Here is a 22,869-nt window from a genome sequence, read left to right as displayed (position 1 = left end):
GAAGTAGGCTACATTTCCCCCTTCCCCTCTATGGATTCTCCCTCAGAGTTAATGAGAACGACCACTACAAAGGAATCGTACTGCAGCAAGGCCCGAGAGGAGGGAGTACATCAAGTCAACACACTGAAGAACATGGAGGAATTAATAACAAATCCCGATGATGGGATATGGGACATGGTGTGTGTTGCTGTGTCTTTGTGTGTGTTCCTGTGATGGATTTTGAAAAAGTGAGGTGAACATTTCAGTTTCTCTCAGTTTGGGGAGGGTAAATACAACACAGTAGAAATGGAATTGTGCCATCCATCAAAAGCTATCTTTCTCAGTTTCCGTCCGGGCTACGGTGTGAAGTGAAATGAAATGCAGCATAAGTGACGATTATTTACGGGCGGCGAAGGAGGGGATAGAAATCACCGGACGATAGAGTGTGTGGCTCTTCCATGTACTTCCCTACAATCACTGTAACATACCTTTCTCCCCTGGATACGATACCATAGTCAGGGGTTGTTTCAAATACAGTACAGTAATCACACTATGTTCCAATTCCAGGCTAGCCAAAGGGGGGTTGTTGCACCAGATAACTTACATGTTTACATTCACTCTTTGCAACTCGTCCCTTCTAGCTTCTAGCTGGAGATGCAGTTTTAAACAGGACTTATTTCCCCCCCGTCAGCATTAGGCAGAATGTTCTTGGATGGTGGCCACCCCCCACCACCCGGTATTTCCTCATCTCCTCAGGCATAAGAAACCGATCGGTAGAAACCATCACCTCTACATATGCAGTGGATCTTTGGCCACCGATAGAGAGAGAGAGGGAGTGGAGACATATTCACTTGTCAAGATGTCACTCATTAAGCAACTAGCTCTGATAAAGGACCCTTTAGATTTCTACCTTTCAACCCGACAGTGACACTGACACAATGAGGAGGACTGCTGGCGAGGGAACAGGAGGAGGAGGCCACCTTACTGCTTCCTTTCAGCCTTGAGATGACAGTCAGTCCCCCTTATCTGTCACAACAGCCTTTTGGTCTGCCGCCCTATCACGACATAGCTCTTTCCTTGGTATGTCCCTTTGATTGGCTGTATTGACCCGGACTCTTTGATTGTGGGGCTGAATGTCTAGGTGTTATCTCTGACAGGCCAGTGGCGGTGCAAGTGGGGAGGGCTTGCTGTCTACCGGCTGCTGTCTGCCGTTAACACAGTCTGACCTCTGGAGAGATCTGAAGATTACATGTAACTGATTACAAAACAACTGCAACTGTAATTGGTTACTTTACCAGAAAATAATGCAATCCAATAACTGATACTTCTGGAAAAACTAGAGGATTACTTCTAGGATTACTTTTCAATTCAGAAAGAATGCTTGAGAAAATAATTATTGGACACCTTTCTGTTTATTCAATGACATTCAAATCAGATTTTTAAAAAAAGCACAAGTTTAAGTTTATTACGCCTGAACGAGTCTGACCACAAGTCAGAGACCACCATGATGACACACCAAACGTGTTCCATGGATCACAGGAAAAGAGCAGGAACAGGCTTTTGTAGTTACGGTTCAATCTATGTCTTTCCAATGGTGCAACTGCTTGAATAAACGCTTCGAGGTAAGAACGACAGCATGCAGATCCAACCTACTACAGATATCTACATCGTGCATTAGTATGAATCACACTGCTGCTCTCTCAATAGATATGTTGTGCCTTATGGATTGTGGTTGTTGTGGGTGGCTGTTCACAACTGTACAGTATATGTGTACTTTAACCCAATAATGTTTGAATTGAAGGAGCTTGTCCTGCTCATCATGTATTGTTTTTGTGACCAGTGGACAGCCAGTGATAAATGTGCTCTTGCAACAGCTGCATAGTGCGGATCCCAGCCTATGGAATAAAAGTTTGAGGGAGTTCCCCCCTTCTAAACTATGCCGTGGCATTGTGCGCCGTACTGTCAACAACCAGCTGAATTTGTTCTGATAAAAATAGAAAATGTCCATCGGCCTAACGGACACGTACTCAAACTCCCACACTTTCGATAGACTTCAAATGATCAAGATATCAATGTGTCACCAAAACAACGATACGTTTATAGCAAATGCAGCATAAGGCATTCTTGTCATGTCATTCCATGAGAGCGGCATCTACTTTCCAACTCGAAGCAGTGAGCCCAATCAGTCCTCCATGACAACTAAATCACAAACTGAGTAAGCTAGTAAACCCTTCGTTTTTGGGTTATGCTCAGGTAAAACAATCTAGCTATAATCTATATTTCCAAGTCCTATTCTTGAAGATCAAGGGGTATTAAATGAATTGGAATGACTGGAAATCTGACAGACTTTGGTTTTTAATGTAAAGATACAGCCTAATCATATTATTTTCTGTAGTGGAAAGTAATTGGTTAGAAGAAGCCTACATAACAAAGTAAAATGCAACATCCATTTATGGCCAGTTATGTAAACCAACAGTGATTGATCCTGCAATAAATGTGGTTAAATTGGTAATATTCATTTTTTGTATTCTTCTAATGCCTGTTAAGGGAAGTTAATCTAAAAGTAACTGAACAATCAGATTACGTTACTGAGTTTGGGTAATCCCAAAATTACATTACTGATTAGAATTTTGGACAGGTAACTAGTCCCCTGTGGCTCAGTTGGTAGAGCATGGCACTCGTAACGCCAGGGTTGTGGGTTCGTTTCCTATGGGGGACCAGGACAAATTAAAATGTATCCACTGGAGAAGAGAGTCTGTTAAATAACTCAAATGTAAATTACATTTAGAAAGTACCCAACCCCGGACAAGGTATATAGAAAAATATTGATTATCATCTGGAAGCCACACCTGGGATTAAAATCCATTCTTTCCTTCTGACACGGACTCTACAGGATCGGTGTCCCCCCGCGAGACGGTTGGGCTAATGTGATTAGCATGAGGTTGTAAGTAACAAGAACATTTCCCAGGACATATACATCTCTGATATGGGCAGAAAGATTAAATTCTTGTTAATCTAACTGCACTGTCCAATTTACAGTAGCTATTACAGTGAAATAATACCATGCTATTGTTTGAGGAGAGTGCACAGTTATGAACTTGAGAAGTTATTAATAAACAAATTAGGCAGTCTTGATACATTTTGAACAGAAATGCAATGGTTCATTGGATCCGTCTAAAACTTTGCACATATATTGCTGCCATCTAGTGGCCAAAATCAAAATTACGCCTGGGCTGGAATAATAAATGATGGCCTTTCTCTTACATTTCAAAGATGGTCTTTTTTTTTTACAAAAAAATAGTTTTCTTTGTATCATCTTTTACCAGATCTAATGTGTTATATTCTCCTACATTAATTTCACATTTCCACAAACTTCAAAGTCTTTCCTTTCAAATGGTATCAAGAATATGCTGGTTCACTCCAGATTTGACAGACACCCAGGTGAAAAGCCCTGAGTCGTTGTCGTGCCCAAAAAAGTGCCACGTCACCCCATTTACACATGATGATTATTGACGGGGAGGATTAAACTAGGGGAGGACTGTCAGTGCATCAGCAGTAGCTACATAATTGGAGCAATGATTCCCTTGGGTCACATGGAGAGATGACTGTAGAAATAGAGCGCCTAGGGAATGGCTATAACTACTATCTAAAAGTCCGTTAAAAGAGGAGAGACGATGACCGGTACATTGGAAGGACAGGCACTGTAATGACTGGTATATTGCACGGTGCTTAAGCATATGTGCCATTGAGCCATATCTTGCACTCTGACGCTTGTCCAGTGAAGGAACGTGATGCTAATGTCAACATCACTTGATGTGAATTACAGCTAGACACGATGTAGGGCTTTTTTCCTGCACCATCTCCTCCACACTATAAAGCAAAGAGAGGAGAGGAGTGCGAAAGCATGCCTTGCCCCTGTGTCTCTGCTGCTTTGCCAGGGGGTTGGAGGTGGAGCATATTGATCAGTACCCCTCCCTGCTACTTTGTACTCATCCTGGATCTAATAAGTATTTCTCCACACCTTCGAGGGTGTCACTTGAATGATAGTATAAAGGCTGATGCGTGTGCGTGCTTGTCAGTGTTTGCGGGGTGACCATCTTAAAACGTTGATTAAAGCAACGAAGTAAAAAGCTCTGTATTTGAATACATGTTATGGCGTCTTCATGGAAAGGACTGGACACGGCCCATTTCTATACTTTGCAGAGAGGAGCTTCTCTATTGTTCGTCACGGTATTGTGCATCACACATCACAGAACCCAATCAAATCCCCTCTTCATGATCTGAAGATTACTATGACGCACACACAATGAAAACCGCATTACATGTTCGTAACATCACAGAGGCCAGACGTAGAGATAAATGAGCCTATGATTACACACACAAGGGCTCTACTACAATCTACAGGCTGCCGTCCTATCTTCGTAGACCATAGAGGATGCTGGGTAATCGCTTTGATTCCGACAAGAAGCTCCTGCTCTCGATATTAGTTTGGCGTTCCGTGTCTCCGAGCTTCTTCAACAAGGTAAGTGAGCTCTAGAATGCGAGACAGAGAACGCACAACAATGCATACAAACAATATTGTGTTTGTTCCCATATGCTTTCATACGTCTCTCTCGGCCTCAATCTCAGCCTGTCGTTATCTCTTCTCCCCCTCTACTTTGATAAGTGCCCTCTGATGCGCTGCACTTTGTGAAATAATTGGCCACAGATCTGTTCATGAACCCTCGTCTCTCGGTCGCGCTCTCTCTTCCCCTCCAATTTGAGTCTTTGCGGGTTGTAGGCTTTTGGTCTGTTATTCTGGATCCGTCTTCTGAGTTCACTGTGAATCTTCTCTATCAATTACTGAAGGTTATCTAATAGTCTAATTAGGTTTTGTTTGTGCAACCCGCGTAATTTGAGTACAAGGAAAAATGTACTCTGGATAAATAATATCTATGATGCAAGAAACACTATTTCATAAAGGTTATGAATCAAGCAATCATGAGGTCGCTGGCTCAAATGATGTCTAAATTTACAAACCTACGAAGGCAGCCTATGAGGAGTACGGAATATCTTTCCCAGTCCCTAAAATTATTTTATCCAGCAATACGTTGTGTTGGATGGAGTGGAATCATCTGAATACACTTCTTGGGGGGGGGGGGGGGGGGGGGGTTCTTGACATGTAGAGGTTTAATTGAACAAGTGGGGACATGATCGGAATGTACAATCTAATGCCCATGGGATTCAGCTATACACAGAGGAAATCTGGGTAATTCTGGGTAACAACAAGGCCTGGGGGCAGATCACTCAGTCAGAGAGAACAGGCCTCGTCACCCCCCCGCTCCTCTCTCCTCCTCCACTCTACCTCTTACCATTCCATCTGCTCTGTCCATCCTCTCATGTATTCACGCCAGCATTGCAGCTGCACCGGGGCTCATCTCGGAACGCACATCTCAGACAACATGGAAGCCGGAGGCAAAGGGAAATCATCCCAGTATGAAATGTAACACTCTGCTCCTCCTGGAATATTAAGGGATTCATCTAGAAAATCTGCTCCATTCGTTTTCCTGTCTCGTCCTCCTCTCCTTTCCCCTTCAATGGCCAACCTAACCCCTTGCAGTGGACATAAAGATAGCACACATCAGGCCAATTTAAGACGCCAGAGATTTTATTTGATGTTTACCTAGCGGTCTGTCAAATAACCGCCTTTTCCGCGACCGACGCTAGAAGCGGTGACGTGCTCACCTTTGGAATGAGTTGCCAGCTGCATATGACTTGTAAAATGCTGGCTGCTCATCTGTAAATGCAACCTCACAAATGCACCCACACACACACACACACTCTTCCACATTTCCAAATCGCTCTTTTTCTTTTCTATCACCAAAAATGTGACATTAAATTACTGGAGCTTTGGCTGATTGGCTCCCATTTGCACCCGCGGGGCTGATGCAGGGTGTCAACTCGTGTTTGGGGTCACGGCCGTACCACCTACACACTGGCTAATGAGACCAAGACAAGCAGTTAGCGCTGTACAAGCTGAGCCCAGCCCAGCAGAGCAACACGTCTAGTATGTTACAGCACTACAGGGGAACTGGATCACTGGAGCCAGAGGGAAGAGAAAGATCTGGAACCACTGTACTGTAGCTACTACTGCTGTGAAAACCACAAATAAAGAGGAAAGACGAGAAAGACAACTCAAAAAAGGGTTGAAAAAGACAAGTCAAAAAGGGGGGAGAAAAGAAGTCGACGTTTTAGAAATGTTAATATTGTCTCTCCCTTCAGATTCGTACATACCAAAGTCTCCTTTGAGAGCAGTACTCAGTCAACCCACTGGGCATAGACGTCAATTCAACGTCTATTCCACGTTGGTTCAGTGTAATTAGATTGAAATTATGTGGAAAAACAGTGTGTTCCCAGTGGGAAAGTCCTTAATTGTACTCTGTAGGGCGAGTGAGGAGACAGAGAGGAATCTAGAGAAGACTAGAGGGGGAGACTATTGTAAAATTGTAAAACATCTAGAAGAGTAGATTAGAGGAAACTAGAGGAGGACACTAGTGGAGACTAGAAGAGGAGACAACTAGAGGAGGAGACTAGAGACTAGAGGGGGAGACTGTTGTAATATGATACAACATCTAGAGGAGTAGACTGTAGGAAACTAGAAGAGGAGACAACTAGAGGAGGAGACTAGATGAGACTAGTGGAGGAGACTAGATGAGTGGACAACTAGGGAAAGAGACTAGAGTAGGAGACTAGAAGAGGAGACAACTAAAGGAGGAGACTAGAGGAGGAGTAGACTAGAGAACTAGTTGAGACTAGAGGAGACTAGAGGAGGAGACTCGAGGAGGAGTAGACTAGAGCACTAGACTAGAGGAGTAGACTAGAGGAGTAGACTAGAAGAGGAGACAACTAGAGGAGGAGACTTGATGAGACTAGTGGAGGAGACTAGAAGAGGAGACAACTAGAGGAGGAGACTAGAGGAAACTAGGAGGAGGAGACTAGAGGAGGAGACTAGAGGAGGAGTAGACTAGAGAACTAGTTGAGACTAGAAGAGGAGACTAGAGGAGGAGGAGACTAGAAGATGAGACAACTAGAGGAGGGGACTAGAGACTAGAGGGGGGAGACTGTTGTAATACATCTAGAGGAGTAGACTGTAGGAAACTAGAAGAGGAGACAACTAAAGGATGAGACTAGAGGAAACTAGGAGGAGGAGACTAGGAGGAGACTAGAGGAGGAGTAGACTAGAGAACTAGTTGAGACTAAAGGAGACTAGAGGAGGAGACTCGAGGAGGAGGAGACTAGATGAGCCTAGAGGAGGAGATAACTAGAGGAGGAGACTAGTGGAAACTAGTGGAGGAGGCTAGAGGAAACTAGTGGAGGAGACGACTAGAGGAGGAGACTAGAGGAAACTAGTGGAGGAGACTAGAGGAGACGACTAGAGGAAACTAGTGGAGGAGACTAGAAGAGGAGTAGACTAGAAGAGTAGACTAGAAGAGTAGACTAGAAGAGGAGTAGACTAGAGGAGTAGACTAGAGGAGTAGACTAGAAGAGGAGACAACTAGAGGAGGAGACTAGAGGAAACTAGGAGGAGGAGAATAGAGGAGGAGACTAGAGGAGCAGGAGACTAGAGGAGGAGTAGACTAGAGAACTAGTTGACACTATAAGAGGAGACTCGAGGAGGAGACTCGAGGAGGAGACTCGAGGAGGAGACTCGAGGAGGAGGAGACTAGAGGAGGAGACAACTAGAGGAGGAGACAACTAGAGGAGGACACTAAAGGAGGAGACTAGATTAGAGACTAAAGGAAACTAGTGGAGGAGACAACTAGAGGAGACTAGTGGAGGAGACTAGAGGAGTAGACTAGAGACTAGAGGAAACTAGTGGTGGAGACAATTAGAGGAAGAGACTAGAGGAAACTAGTGGAGGAGACTAGAGGAGTAGACTAGAGACTAGAGGAAACTAGTGGTGGAGACAATTAGAGGAGGAGAGTGGTGGAGACAATCAGAGGAGGAGACTAGGAGGAGACTAGAAGAAATTAGTGGAAGAGACTAGAGGTATGAGGGAATGATCTGAAAGGCACAGGAGGGTCTGTCCTGAAGCAGACCAGACAGCTTGGCCACACACACAAGCACACACACACAATTGAAGGATACTCAAAGGAGGAAGGGGAGGACCATCCTCCTCAGTGAATTTCATAAAAATAAAAATTGTAAACCATAAAAAAATAAAACAAGTTTTTAGATAAAATTATACTAAACATAACAGCAACAGCACTCCATGATGTAGCCGGATGCCAGCTAGCTTCCGTCCTCCTCTGGGTACATTGAGTTCAATACAAAACCTAGATGGCTCATGGTTCTCACCCCCTTCCATAGACATACACAGTAATTGTGACAACTTCCGGAGGACATCCTCCAAACTATCAGAGCTCTTGCAGCATGAACTGACATGTTGTCCACCCAATCAAAGGATCAGAGAATTAATCTAGTACTGAAAGCATAAGCTAGCTAGCACTGCAGTGCATAAAATGTGGTGAGTAGTTGACTCAAATAGAGAGAAAGCCAATAGTTGAACACATTTTTTAACCAATTAATTTCTTCCAAAATGAAGAAGCAACACACACACACATACGAGAGAGAGAGGATACTTTTTTTTCACATTCAGTTACTTAGCTAACAAATGCAGCTAGCTAGTTTTGCTAACTCAAATGCCCTGTTAAAACAGAGAGATGCTATGTTAGCTGGCTGGCTATGACTATCCAACAACACTGGAACTCTTCCAAGTCAAGTTAAGCTTTTGGTTTTTTTCTCATTTATTGCCACCGTTGCCCGCCGGTGTAAGTGATAAACTGCTTACTGACTGTACATTGTAACGTTACTGCATGTAGCAGGTTTACTGACATGTTAGTTCTATTAGCTATGTTGACTATGATGTTACTTTTGCTAATATGGTGACAACGATGTAGGCTGTGTGTAGAGGTTAAGACATGGTTTGGCTTGGAAAGTTTTTTTTTTCTCACCTGGTCACATACAGCTGATGTGTTGTGCCTTAAAGTCCACAAGTGAAGGGAAAAGCTGAGAGGAGGGGAGCGCATAGATACGAGAAGGACTACAACGTGGCTGTTATGAAAGTGAACTGTGTTTACGCTGAACAGGGGTGTATTCATTCCACCGATTCGGTTTAAAAATATTTCTAAAACGGAAGCAAATGCAACAAAGCAGGGATAAACATAATAGAAACTCTCATTTGCAACTGTTGGACTAATGATTACACCCTATACCAGCTAGATGAAGGCAAGAGTGCGCAAGGCGGTATTGAATGTGTCACTGTCTGTCACCTCTTGTCACCTTTTCTCTGGACCGGTGTGCACCTACATTGTAAACTTTCCTTCATAGGCTATGTTGTAGCAACCTCATGATGGGTATAGTGGAAATTCCAGTATCATGTAGTAGCCTAAACCTATCGCTGTTACACTGAACTGGGCGAATGGAATCTGAATGACAGTAATCCAATATGCTGTAATAGAAATAAGGTCATGCTCATGAGAAAAAAAAATCTTAAATGGCCCCCATAACAACCGCCACTGACACACACACGCGCACGGTGTCTCTCTGACTATTTTGAGTGAATGGAAGTGTTGTGAGTGAGAACCCTGACAGGATGCCAGGCCCTAGTCAGGAGACAGTCTCCACAGCAAGGCAGAATATTCTGTCTGATCTGCCTTTTATTCTGCTGCAATATTCCCTCTAAACTGCGGGTGTCTGTGGCGTGAAGAGACGCAAGAGATTGAACTTCACTGAATTCTCCACATTAGTTTCCATGTGCTATATAGATCAATGTTTTTCTCTGTGATCGAATCAATATTATAATCGGCCCCTTTTCAATGCAACAAACCAAAACAAATCTAACTTCATAAGATTGAGTCTGTGATTTTGTTGTAGGCAGAGCACAGAGCGTAATGGTTCTATTGACAGGTAGCCCACAAGCGGTCTTTCAAATCACCTGCAACAAATGCGCATTTCAGATCAGAGCGCAGAGCCGCACATGTGCACATTTGTTGATTTTTTTTTACTAGTTATAGCGAGTTATTAGCCAAGTTATAGGTAAGTATTGGTCAGCAATGGGGAGTTACTGCTTCCTACAAGAACACAAATCGTGTAGGCTACATTTCAAGTTGTCTTTGAAAACGAGTCAGGTGAAAATCTTGTTTATGCCTTAATTAATGGGGCAGTGTTGTATTTTTACACAGGCTTGAATATGGAAATAAGCCAATAGGCAGAGAGTAGTCTACATGCTCTAATTCTCTGTATGGTATTATATTTTGTAATGTGGTTTCTTGTATCATACAACAAGTATGAATTGATTCCCTGCATAGTGTAAAAATGTTTTTAAAAGTCTGATGCAGTGTAGGCCTGCATTGAACACAACCTACTGTAGGCTATATCATAGAAATCAAAAGCTATTTCCATGTGAAAAAGTTCAGATGTGCACCATTGGTTTTGTTAGTAGGCCGCTTATATACGCCTACATTATGCTCAAATAGCCACAATAGCCTATTGGCTACTGTCTAAAATTTTAAAAGGTACAGCCTCAGTATTCACTGTAAACTTGGGCCAGATGTTGCACAGAATTCTGCTCACAAGACCTGAAATTTGCTCAGTGCCCCAAAGAATTAGCGGGAACATTGTTCTACTGTATTCTGATTATTATGGATGTTTTAAGAAATGGAATAAAGGATGATGCTGGTATGCTTGTAAGGATGGTTGGATTTTACGATCAAGTTTGCAAGGAGAGGTTATAATGGACATCCAAGAACAGTAGCTGTACCAAAAAGACCAAGATGATGTCTCAATAAGGTTCATGACTCCTCCCATTTGTGAGCGGTAAACAATGAAATTCACTTTCTTTTCATCCCTCAACAAAGACAGACCAAAGAACCAGAACATTCTATAAAACCCATTGGCTCCAAAGCTGCCTGGACAATGAACCCGCCAACCATTCCCAGATATAGCTGTAACACAGCTTATGCCTTTACCAGGCATCTATAAAATATCTTTATATCAAGGCGTTAGCTTGTGTGGCCACGAACGAGTCGACATTCATTTTTAACAGAACTCTACCACTTGGGATACGCGACTGACTGCTTGACATGACCAGTGTCTAACTAACCGAGTCTTACACAGTGAAGGTATTGTAGAGTTTAAACAGTGTTGGGGCTCACATAAGTGTAGTCTTCCATCAATATTACATGAAGACCTCAGAAGGAACTAGCTTGCATCGTTTAGATTCCAGGCTTGAGGGGTTGTTAGCAAGTTGCTAACTTGCTATATTTTTTACAGAACAGTTGGATTCATCTACTCTACAGTACCTGATGCTCAGGAAGAGTGAAACAAACCTATTTTTCTAACCTGAATGAAGTCCAGTTTGTCTTGTCTCTTTTTCAACTAACAGTTTATATACTTTTATGTTCTCATGTGTAGGTGTGAATAACATGTTGTGATATCGGCAGTATGACAACATAGAATCCCTACAATGGATATGATACAGCCACAAATCAGAAGCATAGAGGGACTGAATGTATCCCATGTGTACTGTAGGTGTATGTAGCTGTGAGATACACGTTTACATAAGCTAGGTGACCATGTGGCATCTGTAACGCACTTTATAAACTGGGTGGTTCAAGCCCTTGAATGCTGATTGGCTTGAAAGCTGTGGCATATCAGAACGTACACCATGGGTATGACAAAACATTTATTGGTACTGTTGTGGTTACATTGCTACGCAGTTCACAATAGCAATAAGGTACCTCGGGGGTTGGTGGTATATTGCCAATATGCTATGGGTTGTATCTTGTCACTCTGCGTTCCGTCGTGCCTAAGAACAGCCCGTAGCTGTGGTATATTGGCCATATACAACACCCCCCCGGGCCTTATTGCTTAAATAGAACCCATACAATAGCTATGATGTCGCTGTTCCAGATCTTTCTGTTCCCTCTGGTTCCAGTGCTCCAGGTAGTGCCGTCACAGTGCTGTAGTGGTAGCTAGTGTATAGAATCCATGCAACAGCTATGACATCATTGTGGAGTAAGTAACCCATAGCCTTAATAGCTAATTAATCCTTCATAGCCTGTATCCAAGGGAAGCCTAACGTGTTTCATATTGGAGAACCCATTAGATGATTTCAAGACGGTTTAAAAAGGGTTCCGAACCAGAAGACCCAGACCGACCAACATTCAGAATTCCATGTCTAGAGCTATCCCCATTCTCATTGATCTCTGGGTAAGTATTCTCATGGGAAGATCACCAAAGGCCTCGCTCTTGCTTTCAAATCTCCTTCGACCCAGTTCATGCCACACAGACAGAACTCAATGTGAAGGCCTGTGACTTCACTTCAAATGCGTAACATGATAGATCACCCATACTTAAGGCCTCCCCCAACTTCTGTTCTCTACCGCCCTGCAAGTGTTTGCAGCGCAGCCAGATAAACAAAACCACACACAAAAGAAAGACCTTCGGCACGCACAGCAAAGAAAACAACAATTTGAGGCATTGCCCATTCTCCCCCCACACACTCCTTTCCCAGCACACACCCTCCCCCTCAGCCCCTTCACACACTTTGCGGTTTACTTACATTGTCGCGGGCCTTGTCTCTCACATCGTAGACGGTGAGCTTGACTAGCGTCTCTGGGCTGGCAGGGTACTCCGGAGGGAAGGTCACCCCTGTCAGGAACAACGGATCTCTGCTACCCTGAGAGAGGATGAGAAGGAACATGAGAGAGAGCGTGAGAGAGAGGGAGAAATAATATTACATTTGAAATGTCTTCATTCTTTTGGAAGGCTTGTAAGTGTAATGTTCACTGCTCATTTTTTTTATTGTTTATTTCACTTTTGTTTATTATCTATTTCACTTGCTATGTCAATGTAAACATGTTTCCCATGTCAATAAAGTACATGAATTGAAATTGAGAAGGAGAGTGTGTGGGTGGAGGGGAGAGGTGGAGAGAGAGAGAAAGGGATGAGTGAGCCAACAGCTGTGCTCAGTCTGCTTCCCTACTGCTCCTGGGTGTTAGCGCAATAAATGGAAGTCTATGGGTAGACTTCTCATAGATTTCCAGTCTTTGCGCTAATGCTAGTTAGCATTGGTTCACAAAACATCCTGTAATTTACATACTGGACACAAAGACATACAAATGGTATCCGCAAGTTCATCTGACTCTGGGGAAGTAGATAACGGGCCTTATTGCCAAAATCCCGAAGTATCCCTTTAAAACTTGTAAGGGCTAGGGGTTCCACTAGCAGGGCGCGAAATTCAAAACAATTTTTTAAAAATATTTAACTTTCATACATTCACAACTGCAATACACCAAATGAAAGCTTAACTTCTTGTTAATCTACCCATTGTGTCCGATTTCAAAAAGGCTTTACAGTGAAAGCACACCATATGATTATGTTAGGTCAGAGCCTAGTCACAAAACCACATACAGCCATTTTCCAGCCAAAGAGAGGAATCACAAAAAGCAGAAAGAGATCAAATTAATCACTAACCTTTGATGATCTTCACCAGATGGCACTCATAGGACGTCATGTTACACAATACATGTATGCTTTGTTTGATAAAGTTCATATTTATATCCCAAAATCTCAGTTTACATTGGCGCGTTATGTTCAGTAATGTTGTGCCTCGAAAACATCCGCCGAATTTGCAGAGAGCCACATCAATTTACAGAAATACTCATCATAAACTTTGATAAAAGATACAAGCGTTATGCACAGAATTATAGATATACTTCTCCTTAATGCAACCGCTGTGTCAGATTTCAAAAAAGCTTTACGGAAAAAGCAAACCATGCAATAATCTGAGTACAGCGCTCAGACACAAAAACAAGCCATACAGACCTGCCATGTAGTGGAGCCAGTAAAAGTCAGAAATAGCATTATAAATATTCACTTACCTTTGATGATCTTCATCAGAATGGAATCGCAGTTCCACAATAAATGTTTGTTTTGTTTGATAAATTCCATAATTTATGTCCAAATACCTCCTTTTGTTAGCACGTTTAGTTCACAAATCCAAACTCACGAGGCGCGGGCAAGTCAAGGCCAAAGTTCAGACGAAAAGTTCAAAAAGTTACATTACAGTTCATAGAAACATGTCAAACGATGTATAGAATCAATCTTTAGGATGTTTAACATTAATCTTCAATAATGTTCCAACCGGAGAATTCCTTTGTCTTTAGAAATGCAATGGAACTCTCAAGGGCGCACGCGTAATCAGCTCATGGCATTCTACCAGACCTCTGGTTGAAACAGCTCTCATTCTCTCCCCCTTCACAGTAGAAGCCTCAAACAAGGTTCTAAAGACTGTTGAGATCTAGTGGAAGCCTTAGGAAGTGCAATATGACCCCATAGACACTGTATATTCGATAGGCAATGAGTTGAAAAACTACAAACCTCAGATTTCCCACTTCCAGGTTGGATTTTTCTCAGGTTTTCGCCTGCCATATGAGTTCTGTTATACTCAGACATCATTCAAACAGTTCTGGAAACTTCAGAGTGTTTTCTATTCAAATCTACTAATAATATGCATATATTAGCTTCTGGGCCTGAGTAGCAGGCAGTTTACTCTAGGCATGCTTTTCATCCGAAAGTGAAAATGCTGCCCCCTATCCCAAACAGGTTTTAACTTAACGATTATGGAGTGAATGCCAAAGAAATGTGGCATTTTAAGGGCTTGGACATCTGATTCTGCAGTGAGACTGTGAGAGTTTGTTGCCATAGAGGGCTGGTACTGTACACAGACACATGGATGCATGACCTCCGCTAGCCTAAACACACAAACACACCCAGGTTCCCACAAGACCCCAAGCACAATAGTCCCCCTATAGGGCCCCAGGCCCTGCCAGGAGAGAGGCCTATGGAGCCTACTGTGACCTGGTATAATGTGTACCCTGACTGGGTCTGTATATACCCTGGTGTAGTGAAGCTTTGCGTGTTCAAAGCAAACTGGTGTTTACATCAGGGGCTCCCTCGCCCTGATGGGTGGCTCTGGAACGCAGGCCCCCGGGACAGGCTGGACACACAGTCAGTACACACAAATGCGCACACACACACATAAACAAGCACATGGAGGCATCGTCACACACACACAATCAGAAAGCATACACTCAGAAAGCATACACTCAGAAAACATACACTCAGCCCTGGTGCATCCCGTAAACAGCCTAACGATAATCTGTCGACATGAAAAACGTCTCCACTGTCTCCAGTACTGCATTCCGCCGTAGCAACGGTCGTCGGCTAGGAAAACCCAAATTGCTCAGATTAGTCACCTCAACAAAGGATGGATAGAAGCCTCCAGTCTGTTTACATGTCCCTTTATTGACTACGAGGACATCCTTATCCAAGGTGACTAACAACTAACACATCTTAGCCTAACACAGTAAGCCCATTGATACAGTAGGGGAGTACTGGAGGGATATAGACTGTGGAAGGACCTGTGGTTACAGATCGGCAGCCAAGACATGAGGCTACCCCAGGACAACCACGTGTTACACACCTCTGCAAACACACACACACCCCACTCCTCATGAGCCAACCTCTGCACAATCCCCTCTCCTCCCTTCTCCTCCCTAGTCTACTAGATGTTTTCATCCCCTGTATTAACACCAAGCAGTGGGAAAGAGAAAACAACACGAATCCATTGGAGAGTGCTCTACTCCCATGCTCTCAGTATACAGTGTTGCCCAGTACTGCCACCCAGATACCATGCTACTATGCTACCATGCTACCATGCTTTGAGGGGCATATGGGCATTCTGTAGCAGCACATTCACACACAATCTGGTACAGCCGGCAAAACAAGGGGAAATCAAAGACTCGCTGAGTGCTCACATGCGCGCGCACACACACACACACACACACACACACACCTCAAATTCCCTCGACAAGACATTCTGAACTGAATAGCCTTCTTTCATACTTACCAGCGTGTTTGGCAACTCCATCTACAGCCAAATTCACACAGCGGTACAAACAGGTAGAGTGGAGGAGCAGCAGTAGTACTTCAGAGAGCAGTAGCTAGACAGTCAGTCAATGGGCCAGCCAGTCAGGCAGTATGTCTACGGCAGTAGGGGAGACAGCTGCGTATATAGACAGCGACGCCCCTCTCGGTGCCTTTGGGTTACAGACCTCCAAGGAATGGGCGAGGCATTACACTCTTAGAGTGTGTGTGTGTGGAGGGGGAGTATCGTCCCATGGCAGGAGGCTCTCTCAGACAGTTGGCTCTCACCCATTTCCTTGACACTCTCATCATATTTACACACACACACACACACTAGCATGACATGAAAGGCTTGTTTTATCCTACTGGGCACTTGGCCCCACAGCATGCCGTCAAATCCCTTTTTTGAGAAGGCCACTCCTGGGCTCTTGGCGGTAATGGCTTTCAGAATAAGATTTTCCCATAGACAAACAGATTACAGTGGGGCCTAAATGTCATCCTCTCTGTTCTGTCGGTCTCCTCTCTCAGAAGTACAGTATATATCCCACACAACTCTGGGTGCTTAGAGATGGTGAGAGGGGATCTCCAATAATGTTTACACTTGAGCCCAACATGTCTGATAGAACTGATTGATAGGACAGATTGCTTTGAAGTCTGTTGATATCTACTCCTTATATTTGTTTATTTAACTTTATGCCCAACGTTTCAAACAAAAATAATTCAAATGAAAAAAAGGGTCTCTGTCCTATAGGCTTCACACTGCCCCGAGATGGACTGTTTAGGATAAGGAAACACCTGCTCTGTAGGGCTTCAATAACACCCTGATCACATATGTGGGGGTGAGAGAGAGGAGGGGGGGGGGGGGGGGGGGGGGAGTCTGTCTCCAGGCATAGCGGGAGCTGCCAGTCTGGTAAGACCCAGCTGCTGGACACCAGCGCCTCTGGGAACAACCCACGGCAGCCGGCCTGTCTCCGACATATTCACACTTCATACACAGACATGAGTGTGAGCACACACACACACACACACGCACACACACACACACACAGGGCCTTTCCCCTTTTAACCGGAGAGGTCAATGAAGGAACAGCTGCAGCACTGAGGAATGATGGACAGACAGACAGAGCTCAATTAAACAATGTAGTATAGGGACTCCCTATGACTGGCCACACGCTATTTGTTCTTGTCTGTTATCCTTTGAAAATAAATACAAGTTGATCCCCCCCAAAAAATCCCTATCAGTGTTCAGTGATACGTAATGAATTAGAGAGACTAGTCATTCCAATACATCGACCAGTCAGATACAGAAGTTACACTGCGTCTGGTTCAATATGTACAATACCATGCGACTATAAATCCAGAGACACGTCTACAGTATCATCAGAAGAGATCTCCACGGCTACACACAGTATCCATACGTACCCTCCTTTTGAGAAGCCGAAAGCAACAGTCCATGTTGTTCTCAGATCCCTCTCCAAAGCAAGAGTCACATTACAGCTATGGAATCGCACTAGTCCTGCAGCTGAGCCGTACTGTACTGCTAACTGCTGTACCACATCCTGTGTTTTCCACTTGGACCCAGACCCAGAGTGAGTGGAGGACGAGGACTCCTTTTATTTTCTATGGAGTTTCTACAGTAAGAGACTGTCTTGAAAACAGTCAATCTTCCTGTTGCTTAATCAGCTAGATAAGAGAGAGATTAAACCCAGTCTTTGTGTTCTCTCACATGAGCCCTCAGTCTGTGACGGAGAGGAGGGGGGAAGAAAGGGAAAGACGAGTGACTGATTTGTTGAGGTGTGTGTGTGTGTGTGTGTGTGTGTGTAATGGTGGAAAATGACTCAAGTAAAAGTGAAAGTCGCCCATTAAAATTGTTTTAAAAGTATTTGGTTTTAAATATACTTAAGTATTAAAAGTAAGTGTAATTGCTAAAATATACTCAAGTATTAATTTTAAATCTCAAATTCCTTATATTAAGCAAACCAGACAGCACAATTAGATTTTTAAATTTACAAATAGCCAGGGGCACACTCCAACACCATTTACATGATTTATTATTTTTACTTAAGTACTTTACACCACTGTATGTGTGTGTGTGTGTGTGTGTGTGTGTGCGTGTGCGTGTGCGTGTGCGTGTGTTCTAGGTGGGTATTCCAGCCCGGGACAGATGTTGCCGCCCCGAAAACACTTGTGCTCTTGTTGCCATGGTAATGACAATCCAGCTCTGAGGGCAATAAAAGAGGCATGCCAAAGGTCGGAGGGCACAGACACTTCTGTGAGACTGTATGGAGCGCAGAGACTCAACACACACACACACACAGAGGGCACACGCAGACAGTCTGCTACTGCAGTTGACTGACTGATAGTCAGATTGAGACAGAAAGAGGGCTCTAACCACAAATCAGAGAGAAAGAGAGAGAGAACATTATTCCCATGCCAATAAAGCCCTTGAATTGAGACAGAGATAGAGAGAATGAGAAAGAGAGAGAATGAGAGCGAGAGGGAGGGAACAAAAGAGAGCAAGCAAATGAGAGAGAGAAAGACATAACAGGCTGACTACACCGCTCGCGTCGCAAAATACATTTAGAAATCTATATTATTCAATTATTGCACCCACATTGCTTGCGCGCGCCAACGAGATTGCACTGCAAGTCCTGCCTTTCCCATCTCCTCATTGGTTATACCCACGTGGGTGACTGAAGACGAACGAGGTCAGTGTCGGTAATGCACCTCATTTATGAAAGTTGCCAATCGCAATATAAAGTCAAGATTGGATTAATTGGTGGAGTAGAGGACCTTGTGCATTTCAGGTAAAATAACAACTCAATGTTTATATCCCAGGACGAATTAGCTAGCAACAACAAGCTAGCTAAATAGGACAAATTAGCTAGCAAGTGCAAGCTAGCTAGCTAAATTGCCATAAATGTTTAATGCTTTTCGACCTGTCCCCAAATTAATATAATTGGTTCAGAGTTTGCTTTGATATTTTAACCTACGTGTCGTGATCACATTTGGTGTGGGGGGACAAAATACATTTATGCACGATGGCGCACGCACGCAGCCGGTTTGGGTTCCATGTTAACCACAACAGCAATAGCAACTTAGACCCAGTGAACCAGAGCGACCCTTTAACAGTAAAAATAACAAACACCGGCAGAGAAAGGGAGTGAGATAGCAAAAGAGTGTGTGTGAGAGAAAGAGGGAGTGAAAAGGAGGGGAGGTAGCTGCATTAAGTGTCTTGTGAAAGGGTGTGTGCGTGTGTATGTGTCAGTGCATATGCGTGTGTGTGTGTGTGTATATGTGTCAGTGCATTTGCGTGTGCCTTACCTCTACTATCTCTGTGCAGGCTTGGGAGACCAGGTATTGTTCCCGGGGGTCGATGACAGCAACTTGGACTAGAGCATTGGGTGTCCTGTCTCGGCCAGAGCCAATCAGATCCCTGCACTCTGGAGAAGGGGAGGACACACACACACAGAGACAGAGAGAAAGAGTGGGGGAGGAGAGAGAAAGATGGAGCAGAGAGAGAGAGTTGATGAAAGGGGGAGGGCAGAGAGAGAGGACAGTCAGTATAGTACATTCCCTGAGTAAAACCCCAACATCAAACAACACAAGGTTGAATAGAAAGGTCAAAAGGGAAAGGGGAAGGAGAGGAAGGAGGAGGAGGGAAATCACCACGACCCCATCATTCCCGGGGCATGAGGTGAGAGTGGTGGAAGGATAAAACTCTTTTTTAAAACTATTTCTCAGGGAAGTATCCTCACTGTACAGGAAATGGGAAGTCATATGTCCTTAGTTCTGGAAAGCAGCTTGTCTCCTGAGACCCAGTCGTCAAACTAACATGGCTGCCAGTCAAAGTCTTCTCTCTTCCTTCAGCTGAGTGAGTGTGCTGAGGACTGTCCGTTTTATTAGGATTTAATGTTAGTCAGTGAAACCCCTGGTCAGTCCCTAGTTCCTCCAGGCTTCCTGTTTGGCAGGAAGACTGGGATGAGGGGAGGCGAGGGGACGAGGGGAGGCTAGGCCATCATAGGAAACCAACACTTCCTGTCCAGGAATGGTCACACCCTCTCTGGCTCAGTATGAGGCTGTGGTCACCAGTATTTACTGTAAAGTGAGATTGGACAATACATGTAGATATTGAAGCAACCACAAAGAGCCATATGCTGTCACTGAATGGTTGAAATCTGACTACAGTGCTCGATGACTACTAGACAGGGTGGAAAATCTGACAACAGCGCTCTAGGACTACTAGACAGGGTAGAATATCTGACTACAGTGCTCTAGGATTCCCTAGACAGGGTGTAATATCTGACTACAGTGCTCTAGAACTACTAAACAGGGTGTAATATCTGACTACAGTGCTCTAGAACTACTAGACAGGGAGTAATATCCAACTATAATACTCTAGGACTACTAGACAGGGTGTAATATCCAACTTCAGTGCTCTAGGACTACTAGACAGGGTGTAATATCTGACTACAGTGCTCTAGAACTACTAGACAGGGAGTAATATCCAACTACAATACTCTAGGACTACTAGACAGGGTGTAATATCTGACTACTGTGCTCAAGGACAATAGACAGGGTGTAATATCTGACTACAGTGCTCTAGGACTACTAGACAGGGTGTAATATCTGACTACAGTGCTCTAGGACAATAGACAGGGTGTAATCTGACTACAGTGCTCTATGACTACTAGACAGGGAGTAATATACAACTACAATACTCTAGGACTACTAGACAGGGTGTAATATCCAACTTCAGTGCTCTAGGACTACTAGACAGGGTGTAATATCTGACTACAGTGCTCTAGAACTACTAGACAGGGAGTAATATCCAACTACAATACTCTAGGACTACTAGACAGGGTGTAATATCTGACTACTGTGCTCTAGGACAATAGACAGGGTGTAATATCTGACTACAGTGCTCTAGGACTACTAGACAGGGTGTAATATCTGACTACAGTGCTCTAGGACAATAGACAGGGTGTAATCTGACTACAGTGCTCTAGGACTACTAGACAGGGTGTAATATCTGACTACAGCGCTCTAGGACTACTAGACAGGGTAGAATGTGACTACAGTGCTCTAGGATTCCCTAGACACGGTGTAATATCCGACTACAGTGCTCTAGGACTACTAGACAGGGTGTAATATCTGACTACTGTGCTCTAGGACAATAGACAGGGTGTAATATCTGACTACAGTGCTCTAGGACAATAGACAGGGTGTAATATCTGACTACAGTGCTCTAGGACTACTAGACAGGGTGTAATATCTGACTACAGTGCTCTAGGACAATAGACAGGGTGTAATCTGACTACAGTGCTCTAGGACTACTAGACAGGGTGTAATATCTGACTACAGTGCTCTAGGACTACTAGACAGGGTGTAATATCTGACTACAGTGCTCTAGAACTACTAGACAGGGTGTAATATCTGACTAGAGTGCTCTAGCAATACTAGACAGGGTGTAATATCTGACTACAGTGCTCTAGGACTACTAGACAGGGTGTAATATCTGACTACAGTGCTCTAGGACTACTAGACAGGATGTAATATCTGACTACAGTGTTCTAGGACTACTAGACAGAGTGTAATATCTGACTACAGTGCTCTAGGACTACTAGACAGGGTGTAATATCTGACTCCAGTGCTCTAGGACTACTATACAGGGTGTAATATCTGACTCCAGTGCTCTAGGACTACTAGACAGGGTGTAATATCTGACTCCAGTGCTCTAGGACTACTAGACAGGGTGTAATATCTGACTCCAGTGCTCTAGGACTACTAGACAGGGTGTAATATCTGACTACAGTGCTCTAGGACTACTAGACAGGGTGTAATATCTGACTACAGTGCTCTAGGACTACTAGACAGGGTGTAATATCTGACTACAGTGCTCTAGGACTACTAGACAGGGTGTAATATCTGACTACAGTGCTCTAGGACTACTAGACAGGGTGTAATATCTGACTACAGTGCTCTAGGACTACTAGACAGGGTGTAATATCTGACTACAGTGCTCTAGGACTACTAGACAGGGTGTAATATCTGACTACAGTGCTCTAGGACTACTAGACAGGGTGTAATATCTGACTACAGTGCACTAGGACTACTAGACAGGGTGTAATATCTGACTACAGTGCTCTAGGACTACTAGACAGGATGTAATATCTGACTACAGTGTTCTAGGACTACTAGACAGAGTGTAATATCTGACTACAGTGCTCTAGGACTACTAGACAGGGTGTAATATCTGACTACAGTGCTCTAGGACTACTAGACAGGGTGTAATATCTGACTACAGTGCTCTAGGACTACTAGACAGGGTGTAATATCTGACTACAGTGCTCTAGGACTACTAGACAGAGTGTAATATCTGACTACAGTGCTCTAGGACTACAGGGTGAGACATCTGAATCAGGACATTGGACCGTGTCCAAATGGTGCACTTTCTGGCAGACAAACGAGAATTGATCCGCTCTGAAAATGCATTGTCACTACAGCACATTATTTAGTGAAATCGTAACCCCGAGTAACATTACTCAATAGAACAAAAATCCATAAAAGCAGCAAAATATGACAGAAGGTTGTTCTTTTTATGTGTAATTCCCCCTCGGAGTGTCGATTTTACAGAATAAGCGACTGTACGGGCACAGAAAATAAAAAGGCTACAACAAGGGAGAATTGAAGAAGAGTCAAGAGGAAGCTACAGAGTTAGCCTAGGAGTTAAAAGATGAATGGTGCTAAGGCATAAAACACTGGCTTTGCTGTAAAGACCTTTGCTTCCTTGATGTACTGGAGTCTCAGTGAACTGGTCCATCTAGCATTCTCTGATCTTTGGAGGATGAGAGTGTGAGAGATACGGGGCTATGCACTGGGACACACACCAAGACAACAGGTTCACTCTGTAGAATG

The 22,869-nt window shown here is 43.8% G+C and overlaps 1 protein-coding gene across 9 annotated transcripts in view; it reads right to left on the bottom strand.

The window, feature by feature from the left end:
• Nucleotides 1-22,869, bottom strand: part of LOC110498435 (type II inositol 3,4-bisphosphate 4-phosphatase) — a 243,404-nt gene that overhangs the window by 161,113 nt on the left and 59,422 nt on the right. For 7 of the 9 annotated variants that reach the window (XR_005034211.1, XR_005034210.1, XM_036933670.1 and 4 more), the window contains exons 5-6: nucleotides 19,276-19,394; nucleotides 12,584-12,700 (exon numbers count right to left, since the gene is read on the bottom strand). Coding sequence is in view for 7 of the 9 variants with exons in the window: in XM_036933670.1 (XP_036789565.1) it covers nucleotides 12,584-12,700; nucleotides 19,276-19,394 (236 nt within the window). In the remaining 2 variants the exon portion in view is untranslated. Of the gene's footprint in view, nucleotides 1-12,583; nucleotides 12,701-15,934; nucleotides 16,083-17,373; nucleotides 17,630-19,275; nucleotides 19,395-22,869 lie in introns of those variants that run through there. The other 2 variants (XM_036933674.1, XM_036933675.1) reach the window with 2 other exon arrangements.

This window comes from Oncorhynchus mykiss, chromosome 10 (genome assembly GCF_013265735.2).
Source record: "Oncorhynchus mykiss isolate Arlee chromosome 10, USDA_OmykA_1.1, whole genome shotgun sequence".
NCBI classification, from domain to species: Eukaryota; Metazoa; Chordata; class Actinopteri; order Salmoniformes; family Salmonidae; genus Oncorhynchus; species Oncorhynchus mykiss.
The sequence above is the reverse complement of the archived record's forward strand: the minus strand, read 5'-3'. Positions and strand labels throughout refer to the sequence as shown.